Below are 24,342 nucleotides of genomic sequence, written 5' to 3' on the forward strand. Positions count from 1 at the left end.
GGAGATGTCTTTAGATTGCATATAGATCATGGAAAATGGATATCCATGTGAGAAATTACGCTTCATAGAACCTAGTACACCAAATTATTTCTTTGAAAATGTGGCAGTACATCCAGTGTCTATTAACATTGGTGAAATGCTGAATACATAATATATGAACCCCTTACATCGTCTTGTTGTCCAGTGAAAATCTTATGTTTTAATTATTTGTCTTCTGCTAGATGCTTACAATTTTTAGGATCAGCAAATGCTTATTAGCATGAACTTTAATTTTATATGCTACTTGCTAATTTATTTTTTGCTTCAGTGAGTGATGTAAAATCTTTCTATTATTTACCGTTTTAGGTATCTGTTGCTATACGAGTTGGGGCATGCTTTGTGAAGGTAGAGGATGATGGTTAGTAGCAACATTTCCTTCTAATTATCATATCATGTAACACACTTAATTATTTTCCTGCTTATTTTTTCTCCACTTGACAATGCTTACTGCAGGATCTGGTATTACTCGGGATGGATTGGTTTTGTTGGGAGAAAGATATGGTATTTATGTTATCTTTTTCTTGTCCTCCCCAATTTCTTCTAATGTATAATCTTGCCTCTTTGTGCATTTGTGTGTACATGTTTGCATGCTGGTTTTGATTGAATTATTATATTGATGAACTGCATCTGATTGAATTGTTATTTTTTCCTTTTTTCTTTTCTTTTTAAACCTAAAGCTTACTGTTTGCAATTGTTCTTGAGACCTTGATCATATTGGCCTCACGATTATAAAGTCATGAATATCCAACATTGGTCATCATGGCTTTTTTAGCATTCTAAATAGTCCAAGATCTTGTTGGTGACATTTTTATGTTTCTTCCATTATACTTCACAGACTCCTATTTAGTCCATGATTGACTGTTGAGATATTTGGTGTTGTCCATCTGGTGAGTATAGTCTGTTTGATATGTGAACAGCAACATCCAAGCTGCACCATTTGGCCGAAATGGATGCTGCTAGTCGAAGCTTTGGTTTCCGAGGAGAAGCATTGGGTTCCCTCTCTGATGTCTCCTTGTTAGAGATCATAACCAAAGCTCATGGGCGGCCAAGTGGATACCGCAAGGTCATAAAGGCAGGGGTTCTTCTCTTGGTTTTTGAATCTAGTTTCTGTAATTAGGATTTTTTTTTTTTTCATTCTACTTTGATGCGAGATTATTTGTTTTTGTTTTTCTTAATATTTTCAGGGATGCAAGTGTTTGTATCTTGGAATTGATAACCATAGGCAAGATGCAGGTACAACAGGTAAAGTCTCAATGTTGATTGGAACAGCATATGGTTGTAGGACTGTCTTTACTTTAATTTTCTTGTAAGCACCTGATTTTTGTCTTTAATATTGCTTGATAATATAAGTTTGAACATTTTGAAATCTTTATTTTCAGCAGACAAACTTTCAACTACATTTCCTACCCTTACATCTCTCAAAGAACAAGAACTCGTAAATGACATTTCTGGATAGTTTTCTTTCATACACTCAAGGGATTACAAAGATAACTGGCCAAAAACAGATATTCATCTTGCTATTGATTTGACAGAGAAAAAACATTTTTATCTGGCTTTGTAGCTATATTAAGAAATTTGTGTCCTTGCAGTCATTGTTCGCGAATTATTTTACAATCAACCAGTTCGAAGGAAGTCTATGCAATCCAGGTTGTGTATTTTCCAGAGATCATGGAACTCCTTACTTTTGTCAAATATTTCAGAGGATGGTTCTGGTTGTTTCTATTATTGATTTTGGCTCTTCTGATTTCAGCATTATTATTAATTCTTATATCTGTCTTTGACAGCCCCAAGAAGGTCTTGCATTCGGTCAAGAAATGTGTACTTCGAATTGCCCTTGTGCATCCGCATGTTTCATTCAAAGTCATCGATATTGAGAGGTATCATTTCATTACAACTGGAAGATAGATGATGCCGATTTTATGTGTTTATTTATATTTTATTGTCCTGAATGCAGTGAAGATGAAATGCTTTGCACACCTTCTTCCTTTTCTCCTTTGTCACTAGTGATGAGCAATTTTGGTTTTGAGATTTCTAATTCTCTTCACAAACTGAGTTTCTCTGAGGGCTCATTGAAGCTTTCTGGGTATTTAAGTGCTCCTGGTGACTCCTTCCCCATGAAGGTAGATGTGATTCATATGACCGAATGACTGTAGTACCATGGTGTTTTAACATATCATGTCCTTCATTTCTTTGTTTTAATCAGGGTGCTTTATTTTTTTGGCAGGTTTTACAATATGTTTGTATCCATATTTCTGTTTCCTTGTCTGTGAATATATTTTTCCATCTGACAATCCTTTTCGTTTTCCCCCTTGATGACTTCAATTTACTAGCAGTTTGTTTTTTTTTGACCTTTACATTTCCAGACATCAACTCACGGTTTGTCTGCAAGGGTCCAATCCATAAACTGCTTAGAAATTTGGCTTGTAGTGACAAGTGTTTGGATCTGTGGAAGAGAGAAACCGAGCCCCAATATGGGAAAAGGACTAGGCCCCAAGCTTATCCGGCATATATCCTGAACTTGTGTTGCCCTAAGTCTAGCTATGATTTAACTTTTGAACCGTCAAAAACAGTTGTTGAATTCAAGGTGATCTCTCTCTCTTTCTCATTCATTTCAAAATTTCCTGATTCAGCAAATTCTTTTTAGACATACAATGGGTATCTTAGTGCTTACAAATTTGCAATTGTATAGATTTTCTTCCATGTAAAATTCAGGTTTGAAGGAATTCTTAAGTCCTACTAATTAGGCTTGGTTCACTCATTGTATGCTAGTTAAAATAAGAAAGAGGCAACATGGGTATGCATTGTTATTGCCCTTACATAACAGCTCAAGCTTTTAGGATAAGCGGTTGTAACTTGGTATCAGAGCAGGGAGCTTGAGTGTTCGATCCCTGGGAAGTCCAATGGGGTTTCTAGACACATTCTTATCTCGGTACCACATGATAGTGTTTCGATGTGAGTGCGTGTCACTAGCAAGGCCATGTGTGTACAGAAGTACAGGTATCATGGAACAAAATCTCGGTTTTCGACAGGTACCAAGATGAAACTTAAGGTTGATACTGGTTTGTACCAGGTTTCGACTGTATTTCGACAGTTTCGACCTTAGGTTTCAACCATATTTCCAGGGTGAGGAACCTATGTTTCGAGTTTGGCCTAGAAAATACCAGGTTTCGGTCTAAACCTGGCATATCTCGGTTTCGTCTGGGGTTGAAACCAGCCTTGAAACCGAGATTTAGTACCTTGACAGACCTATACGTGCGTGGGTGTTGACATACATTTTTGTTGCCCTTACTTAACAGCTCGAGTTAGGGTAAGCGATTGTGATAAAATAAGTATTTAACTACATATATGAAACCACAAAAGCAAATTATACTCACGAAGCAAAATGTTATTAGGAAGGAATAGTGGAGATAATATAAAGAGGACTAATCTTGTAAGGGTCAGAGAAAATATACAATCAGGTATGGAAAAATCATTTAAGTGCATCAGATCCCTGTCCACCCTAACTTTGGCCAAGTCACCCAAGTAACAATTGGATTATCTTGGATTCCACGGGAATGAGGTGTTCACAAATTAGGCAATAGACTCCCAAATGAGGTGAGGAAAGTTTTGAAGGATCACCAAACTCTAATGTGTACAGTTTTACGTGATAGTAGGTATAACTTAATTAGAAATTCATTTGTTGGCAACCAGCCTCAATTTCTTGTGTAAAGACATGTACAGGACAATGTTCATATAAATGTATACAATTTACTGACTTTACAAGCTCACAAGCCTCTGATTGATGATTAATGGGGGTGAAAACAAGGCACAATTGGTTCATTTCTCAATTTTTGAAGTTTAACTGTAGGCTCAATTTGGTGTTTCTCAATATTTGAACTGTAGTACTCCTTTAGTTATGGGCTGTGCACTTGCCTGGATCGAGATGACGAGGCTCTCTGTGTTTTGTGAAATTCTATGTTTCTCCTTGAATCCAGGCCTCTTTGAGCTTAAATGTTTGAGAAGATTAATTGTCCAGCTCTATTACTGATTTTTTTTTTATCCTTGACACACTGTCGCATTGAGAATCCTATCAAGAATCCAACTATTCTTGATGAAATTCCTCTCCAGGACAATAAAATGAGCCCATTAAGCACTTGTTAAGCTTTTAGTGTGTAGCTTGAATGTAGAAGTAGAATCACAAGTGATCCTAATCCCAAGCAAGATCTGAAATTCTGGCTGAATAGAGAAGATGTCCTCCAATAGGCTTGATTCTAGATCTTAAACACTCTCTCACAGCAAACAAATAAAAGGAAAATAAGAAAAAACTGAGGGTTGAGAAGGGGGAAGAAGAACTAGTGAATGGACATCTCACCCCTCAGGTTTGGGCATCTCACCTAGGGCATCTAAATAATGTAGAACTAGAATCACAAGTGATCCTAATCCCAGGTAGGATCTGAAATTCTGGCTGAACAGAGAAGATGTCCTCCAATAGGCTTGGTTCTAGCTCTCAAATACTCTCTCACAGCAAACAAATAAAAGGAAAATAAGAAAAGAAAGAGAATTCGATGGAGGGTTGAGAAGGGGGAAGAAGAACTAGTGAATGGGCATCTCACCCTCTGGTTTAGGCATCTCACCCAACTGCATCCCACAGCACAACAGCATAAGCCTTCTCTTTTTTTTTCATTAATAAATTCGTGTTCAATGTTATAGCCCCTTACAAACTTATATAGAAGACTCAAAACTGACTCGAACACTAAAAAGGAAAGGCCTAACCCATTCCTTAACTAATTGGGAAACCTAAACTGACTAGGAAACTGAAATAACAAAGAAAATAGACTCAAAACAGGACTCTAACTAAACTAATGAATTAAATCCCGTTTTCCTACTTTCTACCCATATTTTAGGCCCATTAAAGTGGTCCATTACAAATAAAATCCCTGGGATCAAAGGCCCAACACATACATAACCCAACCTAAGGCTTATTTGCAATAAAATAAGCCCCTTAAGTGACTTATCTACATCAAGCTTGGCAATTATTTTGTTGCCCAGGGGCTTAGGAGGATGGCCCTTTCCCCAATCTCACTTGTTTCCTTGTAAACGAGTGAATAAAGGTGCAATCTAGGATCTTGCTAATCACTTCTCTCCCAAGGAACTCTTAAAAGTCCATTGTCAAGTGAACCTTCACGGTCTCCTAGCACCACTGAAAGAAGGCTATCATGAATCAATCTAGCTCCGGGGATTTATCCTTATCCATAGACCAACATAAGTTGTCAAATACATATAATCAAAGAACATTTCTTTCCAAGCTTCTTCAATAAAATCAAAATGTATTACGAACTTACTATTAAAAATTGGGTTTTCCTAGATTGACTATTAAAAGAGTCTCATCTTATTTTTTTGCTAATTGTTCCTCCATCCTTCTGGATATTCACCCCCCCCCAGTTTCTCATGGTTAGCAGTAGGAAGATTGTGCTGCATTTTAGAAACTTAATATTATTTTAGCTGTCCTGCCATTCTACCTCATCTTCACCTTTTTTCTGATTCAATTTATCTGTCATCAAATTTTATCTTCTATGGAGAAACTTTTTTGGCGTTATTGTGGAGCAGATGTCATATCCACCCCCTTGTTTTCCAGGATTGGGTTCCTGTACTTGCCTTTGTTGAGCATTCTATCAAGCAATTCTGGCAACAAATTCCAATCCAAGGTTAACTCGAAGGACTTTCTATATGTTAGATTTCTTTCTTCGGATAATTTGTTAAACTAATCTTATTAATGATATTTTATAGAAGACACTGTCCATGCTTGTGAGGCATTAGGAGGATATGAAATATGCAGGGAAGAGGACAAGATTGCATTGCCAGCACATGGTAATTGGACTTTATGTTAAGAATCCTATTTGGTCTAGATGTGCATCAAATCTGATCTCATCTTCCATGATTTGCCATTTTCAAACCATTTACTAAGAATAAAATCACTTTCTCGAATTAATGATTGTTTGCATAAAACCTATCAATCATGTTCTATAGAGACTGATAGAAGTAATGAAATTGTTTTTTCAAGATCAAATTCTGAAGCTTTTATCTGTTGAACTTTTTATTGCAGATATGTCAGTGAAATCTGAAGCTGCAAGAAAGAAGTGTCGAACCCAATATGACTTGATTGATATTAGCCCATACTCTTGCCCTATGAATGTCCAATCTGAAGAGTATGATCTTGTATCCCACCACAAGAACTGTAACACTCCATCGAGGAAACTTCGTAGAAATACTCCATGGTTTGAAGGACAAAATACCAAGACAGGATATGATCATTACTGTGGGTATGCTTTCCAAGTCATGACTCCAACTTCATTGTGTTCTTCTATTGCAAACCATATGCCAGAATTTTGTCCGGAGGGTTGCAGCCATACATGGACACCTGGCAACAATGTTTTTCCTTCGGTGGATAATTTCTTGAAGGATGAGTTAGAAGGTTCTATCTTAATCTCAGGATTGGGAAATGAATCTCCTAACAATAGCAGAGGATCCACAGGGTGGCTTTCGACATGCAACAACCAGTTCAGATACAGAAACAGTGTGAGGGAAGATTCATTTCCTTCAGACTCTACAAACAGTCTTACGATACCTCTTTTGGGGCATCGCTCGTTGTTGAGAAATGTGCCATGTGAAGGTTCATTGAAATTTAATACAAGCCATGAAGAAATTGAATGCTCAATGCCGAGAAATGTATTATATGAAGGGTCATTGTATACAAGCCATGAAGAATTCGAAGTTCACAATGATAGATTCAACAGCAAAACAAAACCATCTGATCCTGACGAATTGATGGGTGTTCGATATGATGATGAGGATAACCAGAGTTTTCATTTCTCTTCAAAAGCTTCATGGCAGAATAGGCCAGAAACTTCTCAACTGTCCTCCGGAAGCATTAAAAAATGCAGCAAAGCTACAGAGTTAGACATGTTGCCAAGGGACTTCATTAAACGATATCCTTCTGCGTCTGATAAGATGACAAGTGTCTTGGATGCTGAGATAGGTCAAAAAAATTATGATTTCTTTGGGAAATCTACTTGGCAGGATGAGGCAGAAACCTCTCGACTGTCCTCCAGCAGCAGCATCACAAAATGCAGCACAGCTACAGAATTAGATATATTGCCAAGGGACTTCATGAAACCGTCTCCTTCTGATTGGGAGTTCTTTACCGAAGAGAGTGACCTTCCAAATGATTCCCTCCTGCAAGTTGGAGAAATAGGCTCTAATCATCAATCCAGAAACACTGAATGGTGTTACAAAACCTCTGATTCTATTTCTTGGGATGCACCTTGGAAGGGTGAACATTTTTCTGGTGACTATGCATGCAGAAAGAATTTTAGGTCTACCAAGAGTTCTATGTATGCACTTTCTGAATTTGGAGAAGGGAACAATGAATATGATGTTTTTGGTTATGATACTATGCAGAATAGTCCCACTGAAGAATGTTGCCCTGTTGTTTGTAGGGAAATCTTTTCTGATAAATCAACTGATGTGATAGGATGGTTAGGTTTAGACCCTTCAAGGACAGATAATTGTACAGTACCCACACGGCCCTTTCCTTCTCCTTGTTACAATAATAAGGGAAACAATCAATGGGGTCTGGGATCTCAAAATTGTGTACAGGATTATGTTCATAAGGGACATTCCAGGAGAAGCCACTCAGCTCCACCATTTCACAAGGGCCGTAAAGACTTCTCCGCTGTTTATCACCATGTGACTACTACAGCTGAACCTGATGCATGGATTGTCCATGATGCCACTTCATTACCAGGTTTTTTTTAGGATGTACGGTATTCTTCTCCCTCCCCAACCCTGTGCTACTGCAATTTGACTATTTCCCATGTTTTTACAGGTGATTATAAATCTAAGTCTTCATCACATTCTTTTGGTGTATCTGAGGAATATTCTGAACGAAATCTTTCTGATGGTTCTTTTTTGTACATGGGGTACTGCCACTGTTCATCCCATCATCAACTCATGTTAAAATGCAAAATGAATTTCCTTTCATTCACTTGATTTGCTCTTGTATGCAGGACAATCAAGGAGACAAAGCAACATGGCAAACAAAATATCCATGGTATCGAAAAGATTACAGAGGTTGAGAAGATAAACAACCCAGATTCTCTTGAAGGTAGACAAGATTTACTGCCTGTCAGTCTTCGTGGTTGACATGTGATTTAATGTGAATTGTTTGTGGAAGCTAGAGAATGGTAAAGGGAATAGGATTTATCGAAACCAATTTGCCAGTTTCAGTATATCGTATTCCTGGAACAACCCCCTTTTACTTCATTGTATTAATATTGAAAGGGGATTTCATTAATGCTGAATGTGGATTTTTTAATCTTGATCTACAAAATTCTTCTATAGTTTGTGGTCAATTCTGAAATGTCTCTCCCTCTCTCTCTCATTGAGACTGGATACCCTTTAACTACTGTGAATTCTACTTTTGATGATTTCAGACCTCACAACCGATTGTCTGGAAGATTTGGAACTATCTGGGGTCAAGTGGCGGAATAGCCATCTGCAGGTTACAGTTAAGTATATAGCAATTTTCAACTTTCAAGTGGTTTGCTAAGTGCAGGTCTTGAGATAAGTCTGCCAATCATTTACTCACATTTTTTATTTACAAAATCTGGCTCATTTGTTAACCCAACTGCTTCCAATGCACTTTTGTTTTAGGATGGAAATGAACCAGAGAATTTGCACGGATTAAATGATATACTTGACGTCTCTTCCGGGATCTTGCAACTTGCTGGTTCATTAGTTCCTGAATCTATCAAAAAGGATTTCCTTGAAAATGCCAAGATTCTCCTGCAGCTGGATAAAAAATTCATCCCTGTGATGGCTGGTGGAACATTGACCCTCATTGACCAGGTCACTTACTGTTTTTTTTTTCCTTCCTCATCTTCACATGAATTTTGTGTTGCTTTGTTCCCTGCATAATCTGGAGGTTGCTTTATACCTGAATACACTTCAGCTGTAAGTCTGCTTTTGTCATGAAGATGATTTTGTAGTTGTTTATTTGGACTGTTGACAATTATGAGCTATAGGTTACATATGAGGCTGAAGTCATAGCCGTTAATAGAATAGATAAGTGGGTTTCTTGTTCACATAGCATTTGGCTACACTTATGACACCGGTGGGTTTCTTGTTCACAGCATGCTGCAGATGAAAGGATTCGACTGGAAGAGCTGCGTCATAAGGTAGTCTTGTCTTTCCAGTAAAAACTCTTGCAGTGACAATAGATCATATTCTGTTGCTTCATGCCCTAAAAAGAATAGGTCATAATACTATGTGAATTCTCAGGTGCTATCTGGTGAAGGGAAGACTGTTGCTTATTTGGACTCTGAGCAAGAGTTGGTATGTCCATGTTTGATGCCATGCAAGATCTAAGTCAATGCTGATGGATGCTCCTAATATATTGTTGGGGATCAGATCTTGTATATTCTTGTTCTTGTTTTATATTATTGAGTGATTATCACTGTTTAATTACACTCTTATAAATACCAGGTACTTCCTGAGATTGGATATCAATTACTGCACAATTATGCAGAACAGATAAAGAATTGGGGTTGGATCTGTAACATCCATGCTAATGTTTCAGGTTCCTTTATGAAGTAAGTGTTGTGTATGAGGTCATATTAAATGAGAAACCTCTGACATGTGGAACTATATTTTAACTGTTAGGTTGGTGTCAGGGAGACTCCAATGCTAGGTGCTAATCTGATGTTAAGAAAATAATAAGTGCATCTCATTTGAGGATCCTTTTTTAGATTGGGTGATATGGCATAGGTAGGATGAACCCTAGGTTCAGAATACACAGCCCAGCCCAAAGCTTATTTCCACTAAAATAATCCTATTTAGGTGATTTAAGTGCATCACTGAAATATAAGTAGTTCAATGTCTATGCTCTTGTAGTGTTTCAACTTTCCTCCATGAATTGTTTCAGGCATATCTATTTTTACAATTATAGATGTTTTACCCAGAAATCTTGATTTACATTAAGCTAATTTTCTATCTTAAATAATGAGCCAAGTTTAATCTCTTGTTCAGGAACATGAACCTCCTAAACAGGCAACCATCCAGTGTCACACTTCTTGCGGTGAAGACCCAACTTTCTTTTTTATTTCTGGTGCAGCCTGATAACTTTGATGTTCCTGGACTCTCTTTTTTAGGTTCTGTTTTCTTGTTTTAATAGCATCAAATGGATAAGATAGTAAGAGGATTAAGAAAATCAGAACTCATTTCCTTAATAAACTATATTGTTTGTCAAAATTAGGGAGTGATCCCTCCAAAATTAGTAGTTCTATGCTGTCAGGTTCTCATACTTAGTTTACGTTCTTCTAACTGGTTATGTAGGTACCTTGTATTTTAGGTGTCAATTTAACGGACAAGGATCTTCTGGAGTTTCTGGAGCAGGTAGCGTCTCCCACTTCTCACAAAATCATTTCCTTCACTAATAAATCTCTCAATTTTTAACTTTGCTGAAACTTTATAATATACTCAAGTTATTGATTATGATGATCTGGCTTCATTTTTGCTACTGTCTCTAAGCTTGCTGAGACGGATGGATCATCAACTATGCCGCCTTCTGTACTTCGAGTCCTCAATTTTAAAGCATGCAGAGGTAGAAATGTCTGAAATCCCAAATTTTAATGTCTTTAACAAGAAGTAGCTAGAACCTTGTTGTCCCTACATGCATTTCTAATTATGATCATTGGACTTCACAATGAAGGAGCAATCATGTTTGGGGACTCTTTGTTGCCGTCAGAATGTTCATTAATTATTGAAGAACTGAAGCAGACCTCACTGTGTTTTCAAGTAAGTTCATTGTTTCTCAAATGTTGCGCAAAGATGTTTTAAGTTTAAATTCCGTTGTATGGGGCTTCAATTTGTATTTACTATCCTGAAATGGGGAGTAAATATTAGAAGGGAAAATCTCAGGTCTAGATATTTAGAATGCTTTCAGGTCTGGGGCCTTTATAGCCTGTTATGTATCATATGCCTCTGTCAGGTGGATCCCATGTAGATCTCTTGAATAAAAAATCAGCATCAAAGGATGATGCCAAGGTGTGTTTTTTTTTGTTTATGTAATAGGATGTTTGAGGAGTTCCAAAAAAATTCCAAACATTTAGATCAGATGGTTAAAACTCATCTAATCAAATTGATTTTTTTTTTTTTAATGTACAATATTTAAGACGGAACCTTTTTAGCCGATGGTTATGATCCTTTAAAGGTTCAACATGTGGCATGCTATTGGTGCCTCAGATCTATGTTTAGCTCTCCTTGTCCCAGGCCCAAAACATTCCCATTTTTGAAGAGGAAGAAACTAGGAAAGAGAATCAGTTGAATCTTCCACTCCTCCCCTACACCCGTGTGTACGAGTTTCCCAAGCAAAGGAGATTATAGGGACTCAAATTTTCTGGACCGTCTTCCACCTTGTAGAATTATTTTGTCCCTTTGTAGTTCTCTGTTAGATTCATGCTATTGTATTATTTTATTGTTTTCAGGCTCCTCTTCTGTTCTCTCTTTTTTCTGTATTAATATTTCGTTATTCTATTAAAAACATAAAAAACACCGATTGAAAGGAGATTTCTTGTAGTGTGCTCATGGGCGACCAACAACCGCCCCTCTTGTCAACTTGGAGGCCTTGCACAAGCAGATTGCTGAGCTTCAGTTGTATAATGAAAATTCCAATGGGTCATGGCACGGTCTGCGTAGACATAAGCTGAGTCTTGAACGTGTGAAACAGCGTTTAAGCTCAGGTAGAGATTGATGTGGATGACAAGCAAGGATGCGTTAATGGTGTCAGGTTTATGCCTACCCATTTCCTTCCTATCAATTTTAAAGGCCTTGCACAAGTGGATTGCTGAGCCTCAACTGTGAGTTTGCTTTTAAATTACCTTTGGCATTGACTTTCACTGATATGGGTTGGACCTAAAACATGAAAAGCGGTATTTAAGCTCAAATTCAGTGAAGATGATAAGCGAAGCAAGGTTGCCTTCCTTTGTAATTTGGTGGCCCTCAATTGGGTGCCAAGCTTGTACAATTCTGTTAATTTGAAATGCATTCTTTGATTTTTTTTTTTTTTTTTTTGGGTACCCAGTTCTCAAAGTTCCTCTTTGATCCTTCAATGAAGCCTGCACGGCTGATTTCTCTGGGTAACAGATATCGCTAATGTTTTGACCCAACAGGACACATGAACATGAATTGTACAGTGATTGTGGATGTGTGTCGAGACGGGGCTATTACATTTACCATCATAAGAAAAAGGCAGTAGTAGTTCTTGTTTCTCTCGTGGAGGTCATATTCTGCCACTATAGGTGAGAGTTGTAGATGTTCTGCACTCAAGTGAACTAAACCAGCTACATGTTTGTGATGCTGGATTGATCTCCCCTCCCCCTCCCCCGGGATCGAACATAAATTTTTGCTATCCAGGTACTATTCCACTCAAAGGCCTATAAATGTTTGTTAAAACTGAGACTTAAGACTTAGGCTCTCTTTGGTATGATTTTTATTTGTATTTATTAACTATTTTTTATAAATTATTTGTGACAATAAATTAAAAATAGAAAAAAAAGAGTAACCTTGTACATGAGGCTCTTGTTACTGCAAGGTTTAGGAGGGGGAAGTGTGAAAGTAGCCTTACCCTTTGCTTTGCCGAGAGGTTGTTTCTAAGTTTCTATTTATAAAATAGATTATATAATGAGAAAATAGGTTCCATGTTTCATTTTTGACATTGCGCTTTGAGCGAGGGAGATGATAGGATTTAGGGCTTTTTATTGGAAAAATATAAAACATATTGAAGTTACCTATTTACCCTTTATTTTGAGTAGTTTAGCACACATGCTCATTTAAGGTAGTTCAAAAGTCAACATAAATGATTTGTTGTCATAAATCACAAATAGCTTGAGAGTAATTTGTGATTTGTGATTTATTTTAATTTAATATAAATTAAAATAAGTATTATAAATTATACCAAACACTTGTAAAAATAGAAATAAGTAAAATAAATACAAATAGAAATCAAACCACAGAGAGCCTGAGACTTCAGACTTAGAGAGTTAGGTTTCAGAAGTGAAAATGATCTATTTGTGATATGTTCTTACCGAGGTTCGTAATATTGGGATCGGTCTTGACTGATACTGATATGGATCAGAGAACTCTGATCTGGGCGATTTCACCAATCCTAAACCGATTTTTGAAACCATGGTTCTTGCACAAAGAGGCTTCCTCCTTCAATCAGAATGTGCAGACGAGTTATAAATTTGTCCAATATCATTGGAATTTCAAGTGAATAAACAATTAACTAACTAATTCCAATCACTTCTTACGTGGCTATTTTCCTTTCGGTTTTCAAGTGCAATAAAATTGGTACCAAGTTCTCACAGTCTGTGACTTCTCTTACCCAAAATTTCAAGTATCCTCACTTTTAGAAACTAGACGGAGCCATCAGCCATCAAAGAAAACCATGATAAGTAATTTATCACATGAAGGAGAATGTTTTGATACAATGTTTCCAATAACAAATCTGTTCAAGCTTAATTATTGCATAAATGGAAATTCTCTCTTTTTATATGTGACGTTAGTGGTTGTAGGGCAAAGATGGCTGATTATCTCTCTCCCCCTTTTGGAAGCCTGGGAGGTTATGTTTTCAATGTTGCTGTCCTCCATGGTTTCCCTTCGCCCGGATAGCCCTAACCACCATGAAGTGTAAGATGTTTTTTCATTCTATGGGAACAAAAAAACGGATTAAAGCATTTGGTATCAAGTTGATGTTTTTTTTAATTATTTTGAAAAAAAAAAAAAAAAGAGGGGAATTGAGTATATTTTTTGCCAAAATGATGGAACAACAAAACCTTATTCCGTCATTTCGGTTTCGTTCCAAATACAAAGAAAAAAAAAAAGGTGAACAACTAAGGTAATCTATTAGGCTCAATTGCTCAAAGGGGAATTTTCTAAAGAAGGCTAACTTAGAGGGTAGCGACCTCCTCGAAACAAGAAGAAGAAGAAGAAGAAGAGAGGAATTGGGTATATTTTTCATATCCTTCATCACTAAAAATTACATACTTATAGGCTATTTTCTAACAGATTATATTACCTGACGCAATGATCTCCACCCAATCATTTCTTAACACTTACCCTAAATTCTAACAGAATTCCCCTTACAACTGGCACCCTATTTACACAATCATCTAGCCTTGTAGGTCGTTTCCTCATCCTCCCTGGTGTGCGAAGAGGTTCAGCTGTAGTGGTTCGGACCATGTCATCAGCGGAGGCGTCAATGGGCCCTTCAGTGAGCTGGATTGTAACATAATCGTTCCTAAAACAGGTTCACCAAACACCACTTTTTTATTTTAAAACGAAATTTTGACATAAAACTGAAAATTTTGTTTTTTACATAGAACATCATTTTTGAAACTGAATGACTACCAACACAACCTAAGGAAATATAGTAACATATGCCAACTGCCACCATGCATGGGGACAATGAGGGAAACACCCTTTTGAGAGTGGGGCTTGGGGATCAAGCAGAACAATGACATGGCTCACATGTGGAATCAAATTCTCTCCAGCACGCTAGTGCGTCTGATGGCTGGGGGTGTGAATCTGATGCTGTCAGCCATCTTGTGCATGCTGGAGAAGATCCGGGACTGACATATGTACCACATTCATTGGCATGCACTGGAGTCAGATCCTCCCAAGCCGCTAGGCGTCCCAATTCACATCCAATGGCTGGGAGGACCTCGGGTGCATGCCCATGTGTTGAGTTGTGTGCTCAGGTCCCCCAGTCTTCAAATACCGCACTGGGCGTCCTAACAGCTGGAGAGGATCTGAATCTAACTTTTGAATCTGTTTCAAGATGGGGCAACACTGATGCCAATTCTTTTAGTTTCTTCCCTTTTTGCTGGGACAATCATGCCAAGTCAACCTGACAGATAATCTGCATGCATATTCTGTAAGTTGCACTTCTCCCCTCTTCCCTACTCCAATAGAATGAGGGGAAAAAATCGTTTGGAGGAATAAAATCTATATGAAATACAAGGAAGGAAGACTTACAAGATGAGATGAAATGTTCGAATCTAGTTAGTGGTATTTTTGTCTGAGGAAGTAAAACGGATGAAAGAAAATTTCCCTGGATTGCCACAATACATCCATGCAAAGAAACACCAGGATGCAGGGTGCTGAGCCTGGTTCAAAGTAAGCACAAAGGCTGCACATTCTCTCTCTTCTTTTATGATGACAATATATTGCATTTCTTTTCCGTGCCAACTTCCACAAAAATAAAATATACATAAAAAAAAAAAAACCAAGAAAATGGCCAAAGCATTTAGAAAAAAGAAAAGAAACTTTTTTGCAAATTCCCAAGGGGAGGAAATATAAAGTGCACTACTTGCTTGTCAGCAAATGTGTTTCAATTTTTCAAACAAATTTGCTACCAAAAGATTTCAAAGATAAATTACAAAATTTTGGTTGCACTCATAGATGCATGTGCTTCCCTTAGTTGAGATAAAGCATCCACATTTGAAGATTAACGATCATCACCTTCTATGTCAGTATCTGAACTTTCTTTACTATCTGTGGCAGCACACAAAGCCTTCCAGATAGGAACCAACATTTTCACCGGTGGTCTTAGTTCCTACAGAATGCCAACCCCATTAGTCAAGAGTGATGCAGAAGAATCTATGCATTTGGTGGCTTTATCTTTATATTCAGTCAATGAAATTGGTATTTCCAGCAGAGGATTGTATTATCAAGGGGTGGGGTGTATTTTATAAAAATAAAAGGTCTCTGAGTTTATCAGTTGGGCTTTTCTTTTAAGGGGTTTTTATTGTGTTATGTTGAATTATAAAGCCTATTTGTGGGGTCTAAAAGGGGACTACAAATTTTAATAAATATTTTGATTTTAGGTAAGTTTTTAGGGAAGGGGTATTAGTCTACCTATACCAGTATACTGTTAAGTGAATTTAAGTAGAATGGAATGGTTGACATGGTTGACAAGGTAAAGTAAGGTTGATGGGCAGAACTAAGTCTGTTCATGGTGAACAGCTGGCTCTTACCTCCCCCTTTCTTCCTACCTCATTCACTGACTACTTTTCCCTGTGATTGCATTAAATCATCCCATCAACTCAATTTTCCTTCTCGGTTCTCTCTGTACCTTTGCTGGTTGGCTTCTGATTTAAATCTGGATGCCGCACTACCCGAAAGGAGATTGAGGTAGGAATATCTCCCAAAAGTTTTAAAAATTAGAGGAAATTACACTCCCCTCCCCTGAACTATGGCAAGTTCCCCCCACGTACTTTCATATATACCAACACCCTCCCCTCTAGTTTGAAGATGCTTTCAATCGTACCCCTTCCGTTAGATAACCCTGCTAAGTGATGACATCATCCTTCAAACATGTAATTTCATACCAAAATTACCTTCCCACACAAAATAAGCTTTAAGCCCTAAAAAACTAAACAGAACCTCCTTCTTCACAGTTCCATGGAGAAGAAGAGTGAATAACTCTATATCTCCAAAAAATTAAACCAGCAGAGGAATTTCCACCATTGCCAGGCTATTTTGTTCTGCTAAAATTATAGTAATTCATTGACCTATCATGAATAGGGATGAAACCAAAGTTGGGTGTTTTAGGATTTTTGAGCATCAGAAGGCGAGGGTATCATTTCTTGAGGATTAGAAGATAGCAATTTAAACGAATGGGAAAACTGATGGAGGCGAGACAATTAAAATTTTATAGAAAATCAAAACAAAGAGAATCTAAGGTAAGGCATAAGAGGAGAAGAACTTGTAAATCTAGATGACGCTAAATCGGTTGTTGCAGGTTTTTGAGATAATCATCTTCCCAATACTTTAATATCTTCTTCTTTCTTGTTGCTGGGAAGGAAGGACTTGGGAAGATGAGCAATTGAGGGCCACATCACCTGAGGCCCTTGATGGCTGATGCTTATGGGCCTCAATTGTTTTTTTCTGGTCCGACAGTTAATTCTCTAGGACCAAACAGTTAATCCTCTAGGACCAAACATCAATTTCTACGCAGGATTCCATGAATTCTAAATAGTAGAACTCAGTTCAGAGGTCACGAAATCCAATGAAACAGAGTTTGACGATTAGTGCTCCCCTCTATCCATCAAGAGCTACTATGAACCCACAAAAACGCTCACCAAACCCATCCCTTAGGGGGAAGCAGCGTCAAATCCTCCCAAGGAGACTCCATAAGCAAAGCCATTGCTCAGTTCACTGTAGACGCCGGCCTCCATGCCATCTTCAAACAGTCCGGCTAGTCCGGTAAATCCTTCGACTATTCCCAATCCATTAAAACCACTACCCTGCAACTCCTCTCTCTGGTTTGAACCCCCTTCGATCTTCCTTCGGTTGAAACCCCTTTCCAGAAGGAAGATTGAAAGGTAGATACCAAAAAGGTAAAAAAGACCAATTTAACAACGTCAGTCACTTTGGGGTCGTTTGATAGAATCTTCAAACGATAGGGGAGGTTAGTGCTATATATAAAAGTACGTGGGTGGAACATGATATTAAGCCAAAGGTCAGGGGAGGGGAGTGTAATTTCCTCTTAAAATTAATATTGGACTTAGTTGAGGTGCCACCCTTAGCTTGGAGGTAAGGTCTCCAGCTGTTGCTAGCAAGATCAGGGGATTGATTCCTGCCTCACTTAGGTGGGAGAATCAAACCCCCACCCCCCACACCCACACCCACAACACCTCCCCCCCCCCAAAAAAAAAGAAAGAAAAAAAAAAAACTCTTGGTGAATGAGTGAGAAACCCACAATCACCAACTATACCCACAGCTTTCTACATGGCCTAATCTAGGGTTCAAGTGTAACTAGGGAAGGTATCCTTTTGAAGAACAGGATTAGTATTGTTCTCATATTTACGGAACCACATTTAACTTCAAAATATAATAGACAGTAACCATAAACAGGTCAGAGGGTCATGAATACAGGAAGAACTTTTACCTGAAAAACTAACATCAGTTCTGATTCACCACGTATAATCAAAGCCAGGCTCCAATAACAAGTAACAGGTGTCACACACTCATTCAGTAGAGGTTTCAAGATTTTGCCCAAGGGAACAAAGCGATGGATAATTCTCCCACTGGATGAGGAAAAAAAAATATTGAGAACACAATAAAATTAATAATAACAAATAGAACTAGCTACAAGCTTAGTTGTATTTTGCCAAGAAGATAGGTTGTTTAGTTGGTATAGTCTAGGATTCATGAGGAACACCCAGGTTCATAAAGCACTGTAGTTCTTCGGAGGATGAGCTAGCCAACCAAGAGTTGAGGGAAGCACCACGAAAACATCTGATAGTTTACTCCATTTGCCTAGTTCTTTTGGTTGGCTCCTTTGTCCATTCTAATTATTCTCTTATTTCTAATTATCTAATCATTATTAATAAGAAAATGAATAAAATGTAATTACAATACTTACCAAATAGTATTGATTATCATGATCATAATGATTAAGTACATATGAGAACTCAAACAATGAACTTTTTCCCTCTCCCTTGTACCATCTTCTCCATATGGACATGATGTAGATAAGTCACTTGCACTTATTTTATTACAAATAAGCCTTGGGTTGTGTTATATATGTGTTGGGCCTTTGATCCTATGGGTTTTTTTTTAAATGGGCCACTATAATAGGCCTAAAATATAGGTAGAATGTAGGAAAACGGGATTTAATTCATTAGTTTAATTAGTTGTTATTTAATTCAATAAAAGTCCATTAGGCCATTGGTCGGTTGTAAAGTCCTATATGAACTATTAGTTAGTTAGTCATAATCCATGTTGGAGTCATAAAGTCAAATCCTAGTCCTATTTTGAATTCCTAGTTGTAGTAGGAGTGTCTAGTCCTCTTTGGAAACTAGTTCCTAGTCTTAGTATGATTGTAATTCTACCTTCTTTAAATAAAGGAGCCTATGCACTGATATTTCTTAGATTTGAATGAATGAATTATTGAGTGTTTCCTTTTTAGCTAAAAAAATTGTTATTGAGAGGTGAGATAACTAAACCTTTGAGGGGTGTGATACCCAAAACCTGAGGGGTGAGATACCCATTCTTTTATTCTCTTTCACCCTTCTCAACCCCCCACCTGTTCTATTTTTCTTTTTCTATTTTATTTGTTGTAACATTCAAGAAGTAAATTTCAGATTATGTTAGAAGCTACAGTCCAGAACCGACCAATATCAGTGAAGATTTTAGGAGAGAGATCGATCTCGATATCTCCCTCCTCTGACCTCTGATCTGTAAACACTTTTAAGGGTGTGTTCTAGGCTGCTATTAGACCACTCGGTCCTCTTCTTGGAGCTGTCCAAATCTGTCCAGCAACTGTTCTACAGAATCTTGAAGTTTTCTCTGTCCTAAGTCAGAAAATCAAGAAAGCTTGTAACTTCACAACCAGCCATTAGAATCCTCTCAACTTTGGGGGTTTTTGTCCCCTCCCTAGGGACTATCTATGCCGAAGAGTGCAGCTCAATTGAACTCCTATAGACCTGGCCGCACCTCTCTCTCTCCAGCTCTATAGCAGGTCTTTCTCTCTCCTATCGGGTTGGGTTTTGGGCTGGTTTTGCTCCTGAATGGGTATTATGTCCTTTGGGGTTTATTTGATGGTCTTATTTCTTTGTTTCCTGGTCCTATTTGTATTATTTGGGGTTATAAACTGCTGGGGTAGTTTCCTATAATCTATTCCTGCATTAGTACATATTAGACCCAACCTATTCCAACAATCCAACCCCCGTGAATTCAAAACTAGGCTCCACTTCTGCGGCCCTAAATATCTAACCATAAACCATAAAACTCATTTTACAACAATAAAAGTGTGGCCCTTCTAGCTCTCATACCTACCAAACTCCAATCTTCTTGCCTTTTCTGTAAGTCAACAACCTTAAAGCCTGATCACTGTCCTGCAAGTCTCAAGAAGTAACCCATATTTAGGATCTATTTTAGGACAACCTTTAACATAAGATGTGAGCCCTGATCTATACTAAGCTTAACATAATTGATTACCATATGAAGGGAAAATCCTTAATCTTGACAAATAAAAATTGAGGGTGTACTCTTGTAAAGTCTTGTGGACTTTTATCCTTAGCCCTTACACCTAATGCATTAGCATTTCCCTTCATTTGACTAGGCCACATTGGTCCTCCAGCACTAATGGTGGCAAAGTGGCTATTGTAGCTTTCAGCTGCAAATACTTTTTCTAGCAGTCGTTAAGATTTATGAGTCATTTGCACTGGGTTTTATAGATATGCTGTTATTTAATTAGTTCCCCAGGTTCAGCAGTACAGTCATCATAAATTTCCTGAGAGAGAATTTAATTGGTCATTATATGTATGCTTGCATCAGTAAAGAATCCTCGTTAAGATGCCAACACGACTTCTCTTTTCTGGTTATTATTGCAATGAGACGAGCAGTCTCTCCTCCTTTAATCTAATTTTTGTCTTCTATTGATGGCTGAATTTTTCTTGGTTGATCAGCTTGTCCACAAGTGTCTATTAAAGAAAACAAGGATCACTGCAAACAAAATCTCGCATTTACAGACATATGGAAGTACTCACTGTGGTTCTAAGTTTTCATAAATCAGAAATAATAACAAAACAAACTACTTCATCCAGAATAACTTTCATAACAATAATTAAACACAATCTTAATTAATAGAAAATTTCTGTTTTGAAAGACAATACTACCTTCCATAGTGTGTCTCGAGTTGCACACCAAATGTCGGCATAACCACCACCGACTCTGTTTTATTCAAGCATAAATTAAGTAGTAAGATGTGAAGATTCCTAGGAAAACAAACAACAAGCACAATAACTCATGCTTGCTTGAATTCCATGGGGGAAAAAAGGAGAATAAAGAAAATAATCAAGGATGAATTTAAAATTAGGGTGGGAGAGGCTGAAAATCATTCAAACTCAGTTCAATGTAAGCTTAAGGAAATGTTAAATACCTCAACCCAATCTTACATATTAAGAGGGATACAGCAGAATTACATGAAATAAATATGAAAACAGACCATGAGACAGATACAGGAGTTAGAGTTCCAGTCTTTAATATATGCCTGAGTGGGCCCAACTGGACCTAAATCTTCAAGATGAAAAAGGAAGAAAGTCAAAGAAGCAATGAATTGTTGGCTCAAGTAGATTGTCAAGAACTCTTGGTATTCTTGTAATCAGCTAGTAGTGGGTCCTTAGTGTAATTAAACTCAGCTGTGACTTAGATTTCTAAATTTGTTTTTGTACTCCATGGCTTTCCTTGCATAGAACAAATAAAGACAAATAAAAGAACTTTAAAATAATTTTATTGTTATTTGTAGTCCTATTATCAAGTTTTTCAGACTTTTTCCAAGTTTCTGTGAATTTATTTGTGCTACAAGCAACAGGATTCTTGTGATACTGATTAATTTAACTGCTCCAAAACAAACTTGCTCTCCAGGCAAACCAAATAGAACAAAGGATTGACCATGTGCAATAAAAAACAAAAGCAAGAGAGGCAAATGCCACTATCATAGTAAAGTCCCTATGATGTTGATCATGGGTAGGATGCCTACCATGAAAAGAAAGCTTCAGTTGCTGAATTTTCCCATCAGTAAATATAAAAAACTGAGTATCTGCTTAACTAACCTTTTACCACACGCTTCCAATGCGATGATTTGGCAAATAACAAACCCAAAAGAGTGCTCCAAAGAAAAACAGCATGTAAATTTTCCTGTTTTTCATTTTGCAAAGCAACCATATCAGCTATGTATTATTAGTGATAACTTAGAGGTTAAGTCAATCTCATCATTGTTAGTAACGACCACGATAATTGTAATAGCATTAGTAGTACCAGTAGCAGCGGCAGCAGTGGTAATAGTAATAACAACAAAGAAAAACATTTTCTTGTCTGAGGTCCATTTCTGCCACATGGAGGCTAATCTAGTCATTCTAACCAGTGGACAAATGGGGTTATCGTCTAGAATGGCCACATGCCAAATTTAGTTTCCAATCTAAATCATGTGGCCCACCATATGTTAAGCTCTTTCCCATGTACTAATAATAGAATGGTGATGGTGATAACAAAATATCCCAAAAACAATCTTCTTGAATAAAAGATCTTGAGATCTCTTCGATATTCAAATTTATAAGATTGTTTTCTTCCTTTTCTTTACAGTTTAAGATAAGGAGGCACTAAAAATATTGAAAATCCCTCGAAAAATTTGCTTGCCAAGGCCCAGTTGAGAATGAATTTCAACAAGCATCAACGCAGTGCTAAAACATTCAGAAACAGAATGATTGTGGGAGCATCTAAACAATAACATCCAAAATCACTATCAATTAGAAAATTCATTTCTACCTAATTCCAGCCATTTAGGAAAGTGAAGCAGTAGTCTCCTTAAATATCTATCCAGGACTGGGAAATATAACAAGGGAAAAAGAAAGAGAATGCGGCAAAGAGAGACAAATATCTACCTTGTACGTTAAGATATTAAAGGCATTTGCCAGCAAGAGGATGGAAGCAATGTATGCCAGAAACCTCCCTGTGCTACTCCTCTGAACGACAATGTGGTGAGCATCAACTGCTTCGAAAGGTCCATCATGGTTATCATGAATGTAGGTGTATCTCCCATAGGCAAAGGTGACCTTGGTCATTCCTAAACTGAAGCAGATGAATATTCATTCAAACAATCCTTGGTTATAACTCCATTGTAAATAGCATGAACCATTTGTCAGTCAATGATACATTGTGTATCTAAATTGCTTAATTGAAGCTTGTGTGAATCAATATCTTTATATAAGTGTCACACCAGTAACACTAAGAGAAGCTACTTCATAACAACAACACTTTCTTAGATAAATGGAGTAATAAGTTCTGCTGTCCCATAACCATCAATAATGTCTATGTGTTGAGCATTATGAAGTTGTTATTAAATACCTGTCCAATTCCTTTATTATATGCATGGAATGTGAATGAAAGACTAAGTTTGGTTTTCCAAAATGTTAATTTGTTAAATAATCTAGTTGATAATATGACAACATATACAACATAACTAAATCCATCATTCAAGATGGCATAACAAATCGGAATGCATATAAGTATTTTTTATTATTTATGCCAGACTAAGAAACCACTTGAGAAAAGAAACGGCTACAAAATACTCAGCATTCTTCGTCTGCTAAGAATACAAGTCGAAAATGACAGCCATTAGCACGCCAAAACCTCCGAGCATTTTCAGACGAGCATCTTTAACTTTTAAAAAACTCAACCTTTTCCTTTTCCAATTTGTTTGCAACCATTAGTCTGATACTCAATATGCTATACACGAACTTGCTGAGACAGAATCCTTTCCACAAGGATTCTTCCATTACAAGTTCAGCATTTTCCAACTGGCCTTATATTGCCAAGCCCATTAATGACAAACTCATAAACATCTACATCCAATGAATAATCACTCCTAGACTCTCACCCCACCTAATTCTTTTACTACCCACTGATGATGATATTGTATATTGTATGGTTAAGGGGTATCTTCCAGATTATTGCAAGAAGTAGTGAATGTGCAGTACCACCACTGGCATAAACTGCGAATTAAACACATTGAGAGAATCTCTGTCGGTGTAGTACCCATCCACCGCCCTACAATGGATCTGTTTCTCGGATTAATTTTTTATGATTAGATGATTTCTCGGTGTGTTTGTGTTGATAGACAACAGATTAGAGAGTTCTTCTAGCACAGATAGTTGTCTATGTTAGATGCTAACTTAATTTGAACGTCTGAGGGTTAGCAAATTCAAGAGCTTTTGATTAAATCTAGGGTTGAAAATGGGATAGATGAAATCGATGAATTTGAAAGGAACTGAGGGTACCTGGTTCAGTGGTCATGCGCAAGCAACCCTCTGGATCTTCTCGTTCTAGACGCCATTAGAGGACTGTGACGTCGATCTCCCGGCAAATAACTGTTCACGACGAGGCTCACTTCTAAAACGGGTGAGATTATATATAAAATGAGAAAATTGCATTGCCACCTCGCAAACTTTGGTCTTTATTCAAGGTCATCCTTTGGACTTTTCAAAACGTCAAAACCACTCCTAAAAATTCAAAAAATTCTAAATCGGTCCCTGTCGTTAGCTTACCGTATTAAGTGAATGAAAATCTGTTAGTTTTTTTACAAAATACCCAAAACACCCCCACCTATTGTGATAAGAAATATTGCCCTCCCTTTTATTTCTTCTTCTAAACCCATCTCCTTCTCACTCCTGGCTCACTCAAATAGGGTCGAACAAGAAG

The 24,342-nt window shown here is 37.4% G+C and overlaps 2 protein-coding genes across 5 annotated transcripts; one reads left to right on the plus strand and one right to left on the minus strand.

The window, feature by feature from the left end:
- Positions 1 to 349: 349 nt before the first annotated feature.
- Positions 350 to 12,144, plus strand: LOC122091908 (DNA mismatch repair protein MLH3). Of its 3 annotated transcripts, XM_042662150.1 has the most exons (24): positions 350 to 397; positions 493 to 540; positions 957 to 1,111; positions 1,224 to 1,281; positions 1,629 to 1,686; positions 1,824 to 1,916; positions 1,994 to 2,159; positions 2,264 to 2,279; positions 2,403 to 2,623; positions 5,654 to 5,723; positions 5,809 to 5,886; positions 6,122 to 7,822; positions 7,904 to 7,997; positions 8,085 to 8,182; positions 8,511 to 8,584; positions 8,731 to 8,925; positions 9,210 to 9,254; positions 9,358 to 9,411; positions 9,562 to 9,668; positions 10,105 to 10,153; positions 10,411 to 10,470; positions 10,606 to 10,678; positions 10,787 to 10,872; positions 11,654 to 12,144. In XM_042662150.1, the coding sequence occupies exons 3-24, from the start codon at positions 986 to 988 to the stop codon at positions 11,825 to 11,827; spliced, it is 3,696 nt and encodes a 1,231-aa protein (XP_042518084.1). In that variant the 5' UTR covers positions 350 to 397; positions 493 to 540; positions 957 to 985; the 3' UTR covers positions 11,828 to 12,144. The 3 variants fall into 3 exon arrangements, 2 of the variants coding, with proteins under 2 accessions (XP_042518084.1, XP_042518085.1); XR_006144061.1 differs by lacking the exons at positions 9,562 to 9,668; positions 11,654 to 12,144 and having other exon boundaries at positions 5,806 to 5,886; positions 10,787 to 10,855; XM_042662151.1 differs by lacking the exons at positions 350 to 397; positions 493 to 540; positions 1,994 to 2,159; positions 2,264 to 2,279 and having other exon boundaries at positions 979 to 1,111; positions 5,806 to 5,886.
- Positions 12,145 to 15,381: 3,237 nt separating this feature from the next.
- LOC122090483 (phosphatidylinositol N-acetylglucosaminyltransferase subunit H) lies at positions 15,382 to 24,071 on the minus strand. 2 transcript variants are annotated; one of them, XM_042660092.1, is made up of 6 exons: positions 23,922 to 24,071; positions 22,527 to 22,713; positions 21,699 to 21,783; positions 20,763 to 20,817; positions 18,029 to 18,167; positions 15,382 to 15,691 (listed from the first exon to the last, which is right to left on the minus strand). In XM_042660092.1, the coding sequence occupies exons 2-6, from the start codon at positions 22,704 to 22,706 to the stop codon at positions 15,584 to 15,586; spliced, it is 567 nt and encodes a 188-aa protein (XP_042516026.1). In that variant the 5' UTR covers positions 22,707 to 22,713; positions 23,922 to 24,071; the 3' UTR covers positions 15,382 to 15,583. The 2 variants fall into 2 exon arrangements, with proteins under 2 accessions (XP_042516026.1, XP_042516025.1); XM_042660091.1 differs by having other exon boundaries at positions 22,527 to 22,708; positions 23,922 to 24,046.
- Positions 24,072 to 24,342: the final 271 nt, after the last annotated feature.

This window comes from Macadamia integrifolia, chromosome 10 (genome assembly GCF_013358625.1).
Source record: "Macadamia integrifolia cultivar HAES 741 chromosome 10, SCU_Mint_v3, whole genome shotgun sequence".
NCBI lineage: Eukaryota > Viridiplantae > Streptophyta > Magnoliopsida > Proteales > Proteaceae > Macadamia > Macadamia integrifolia.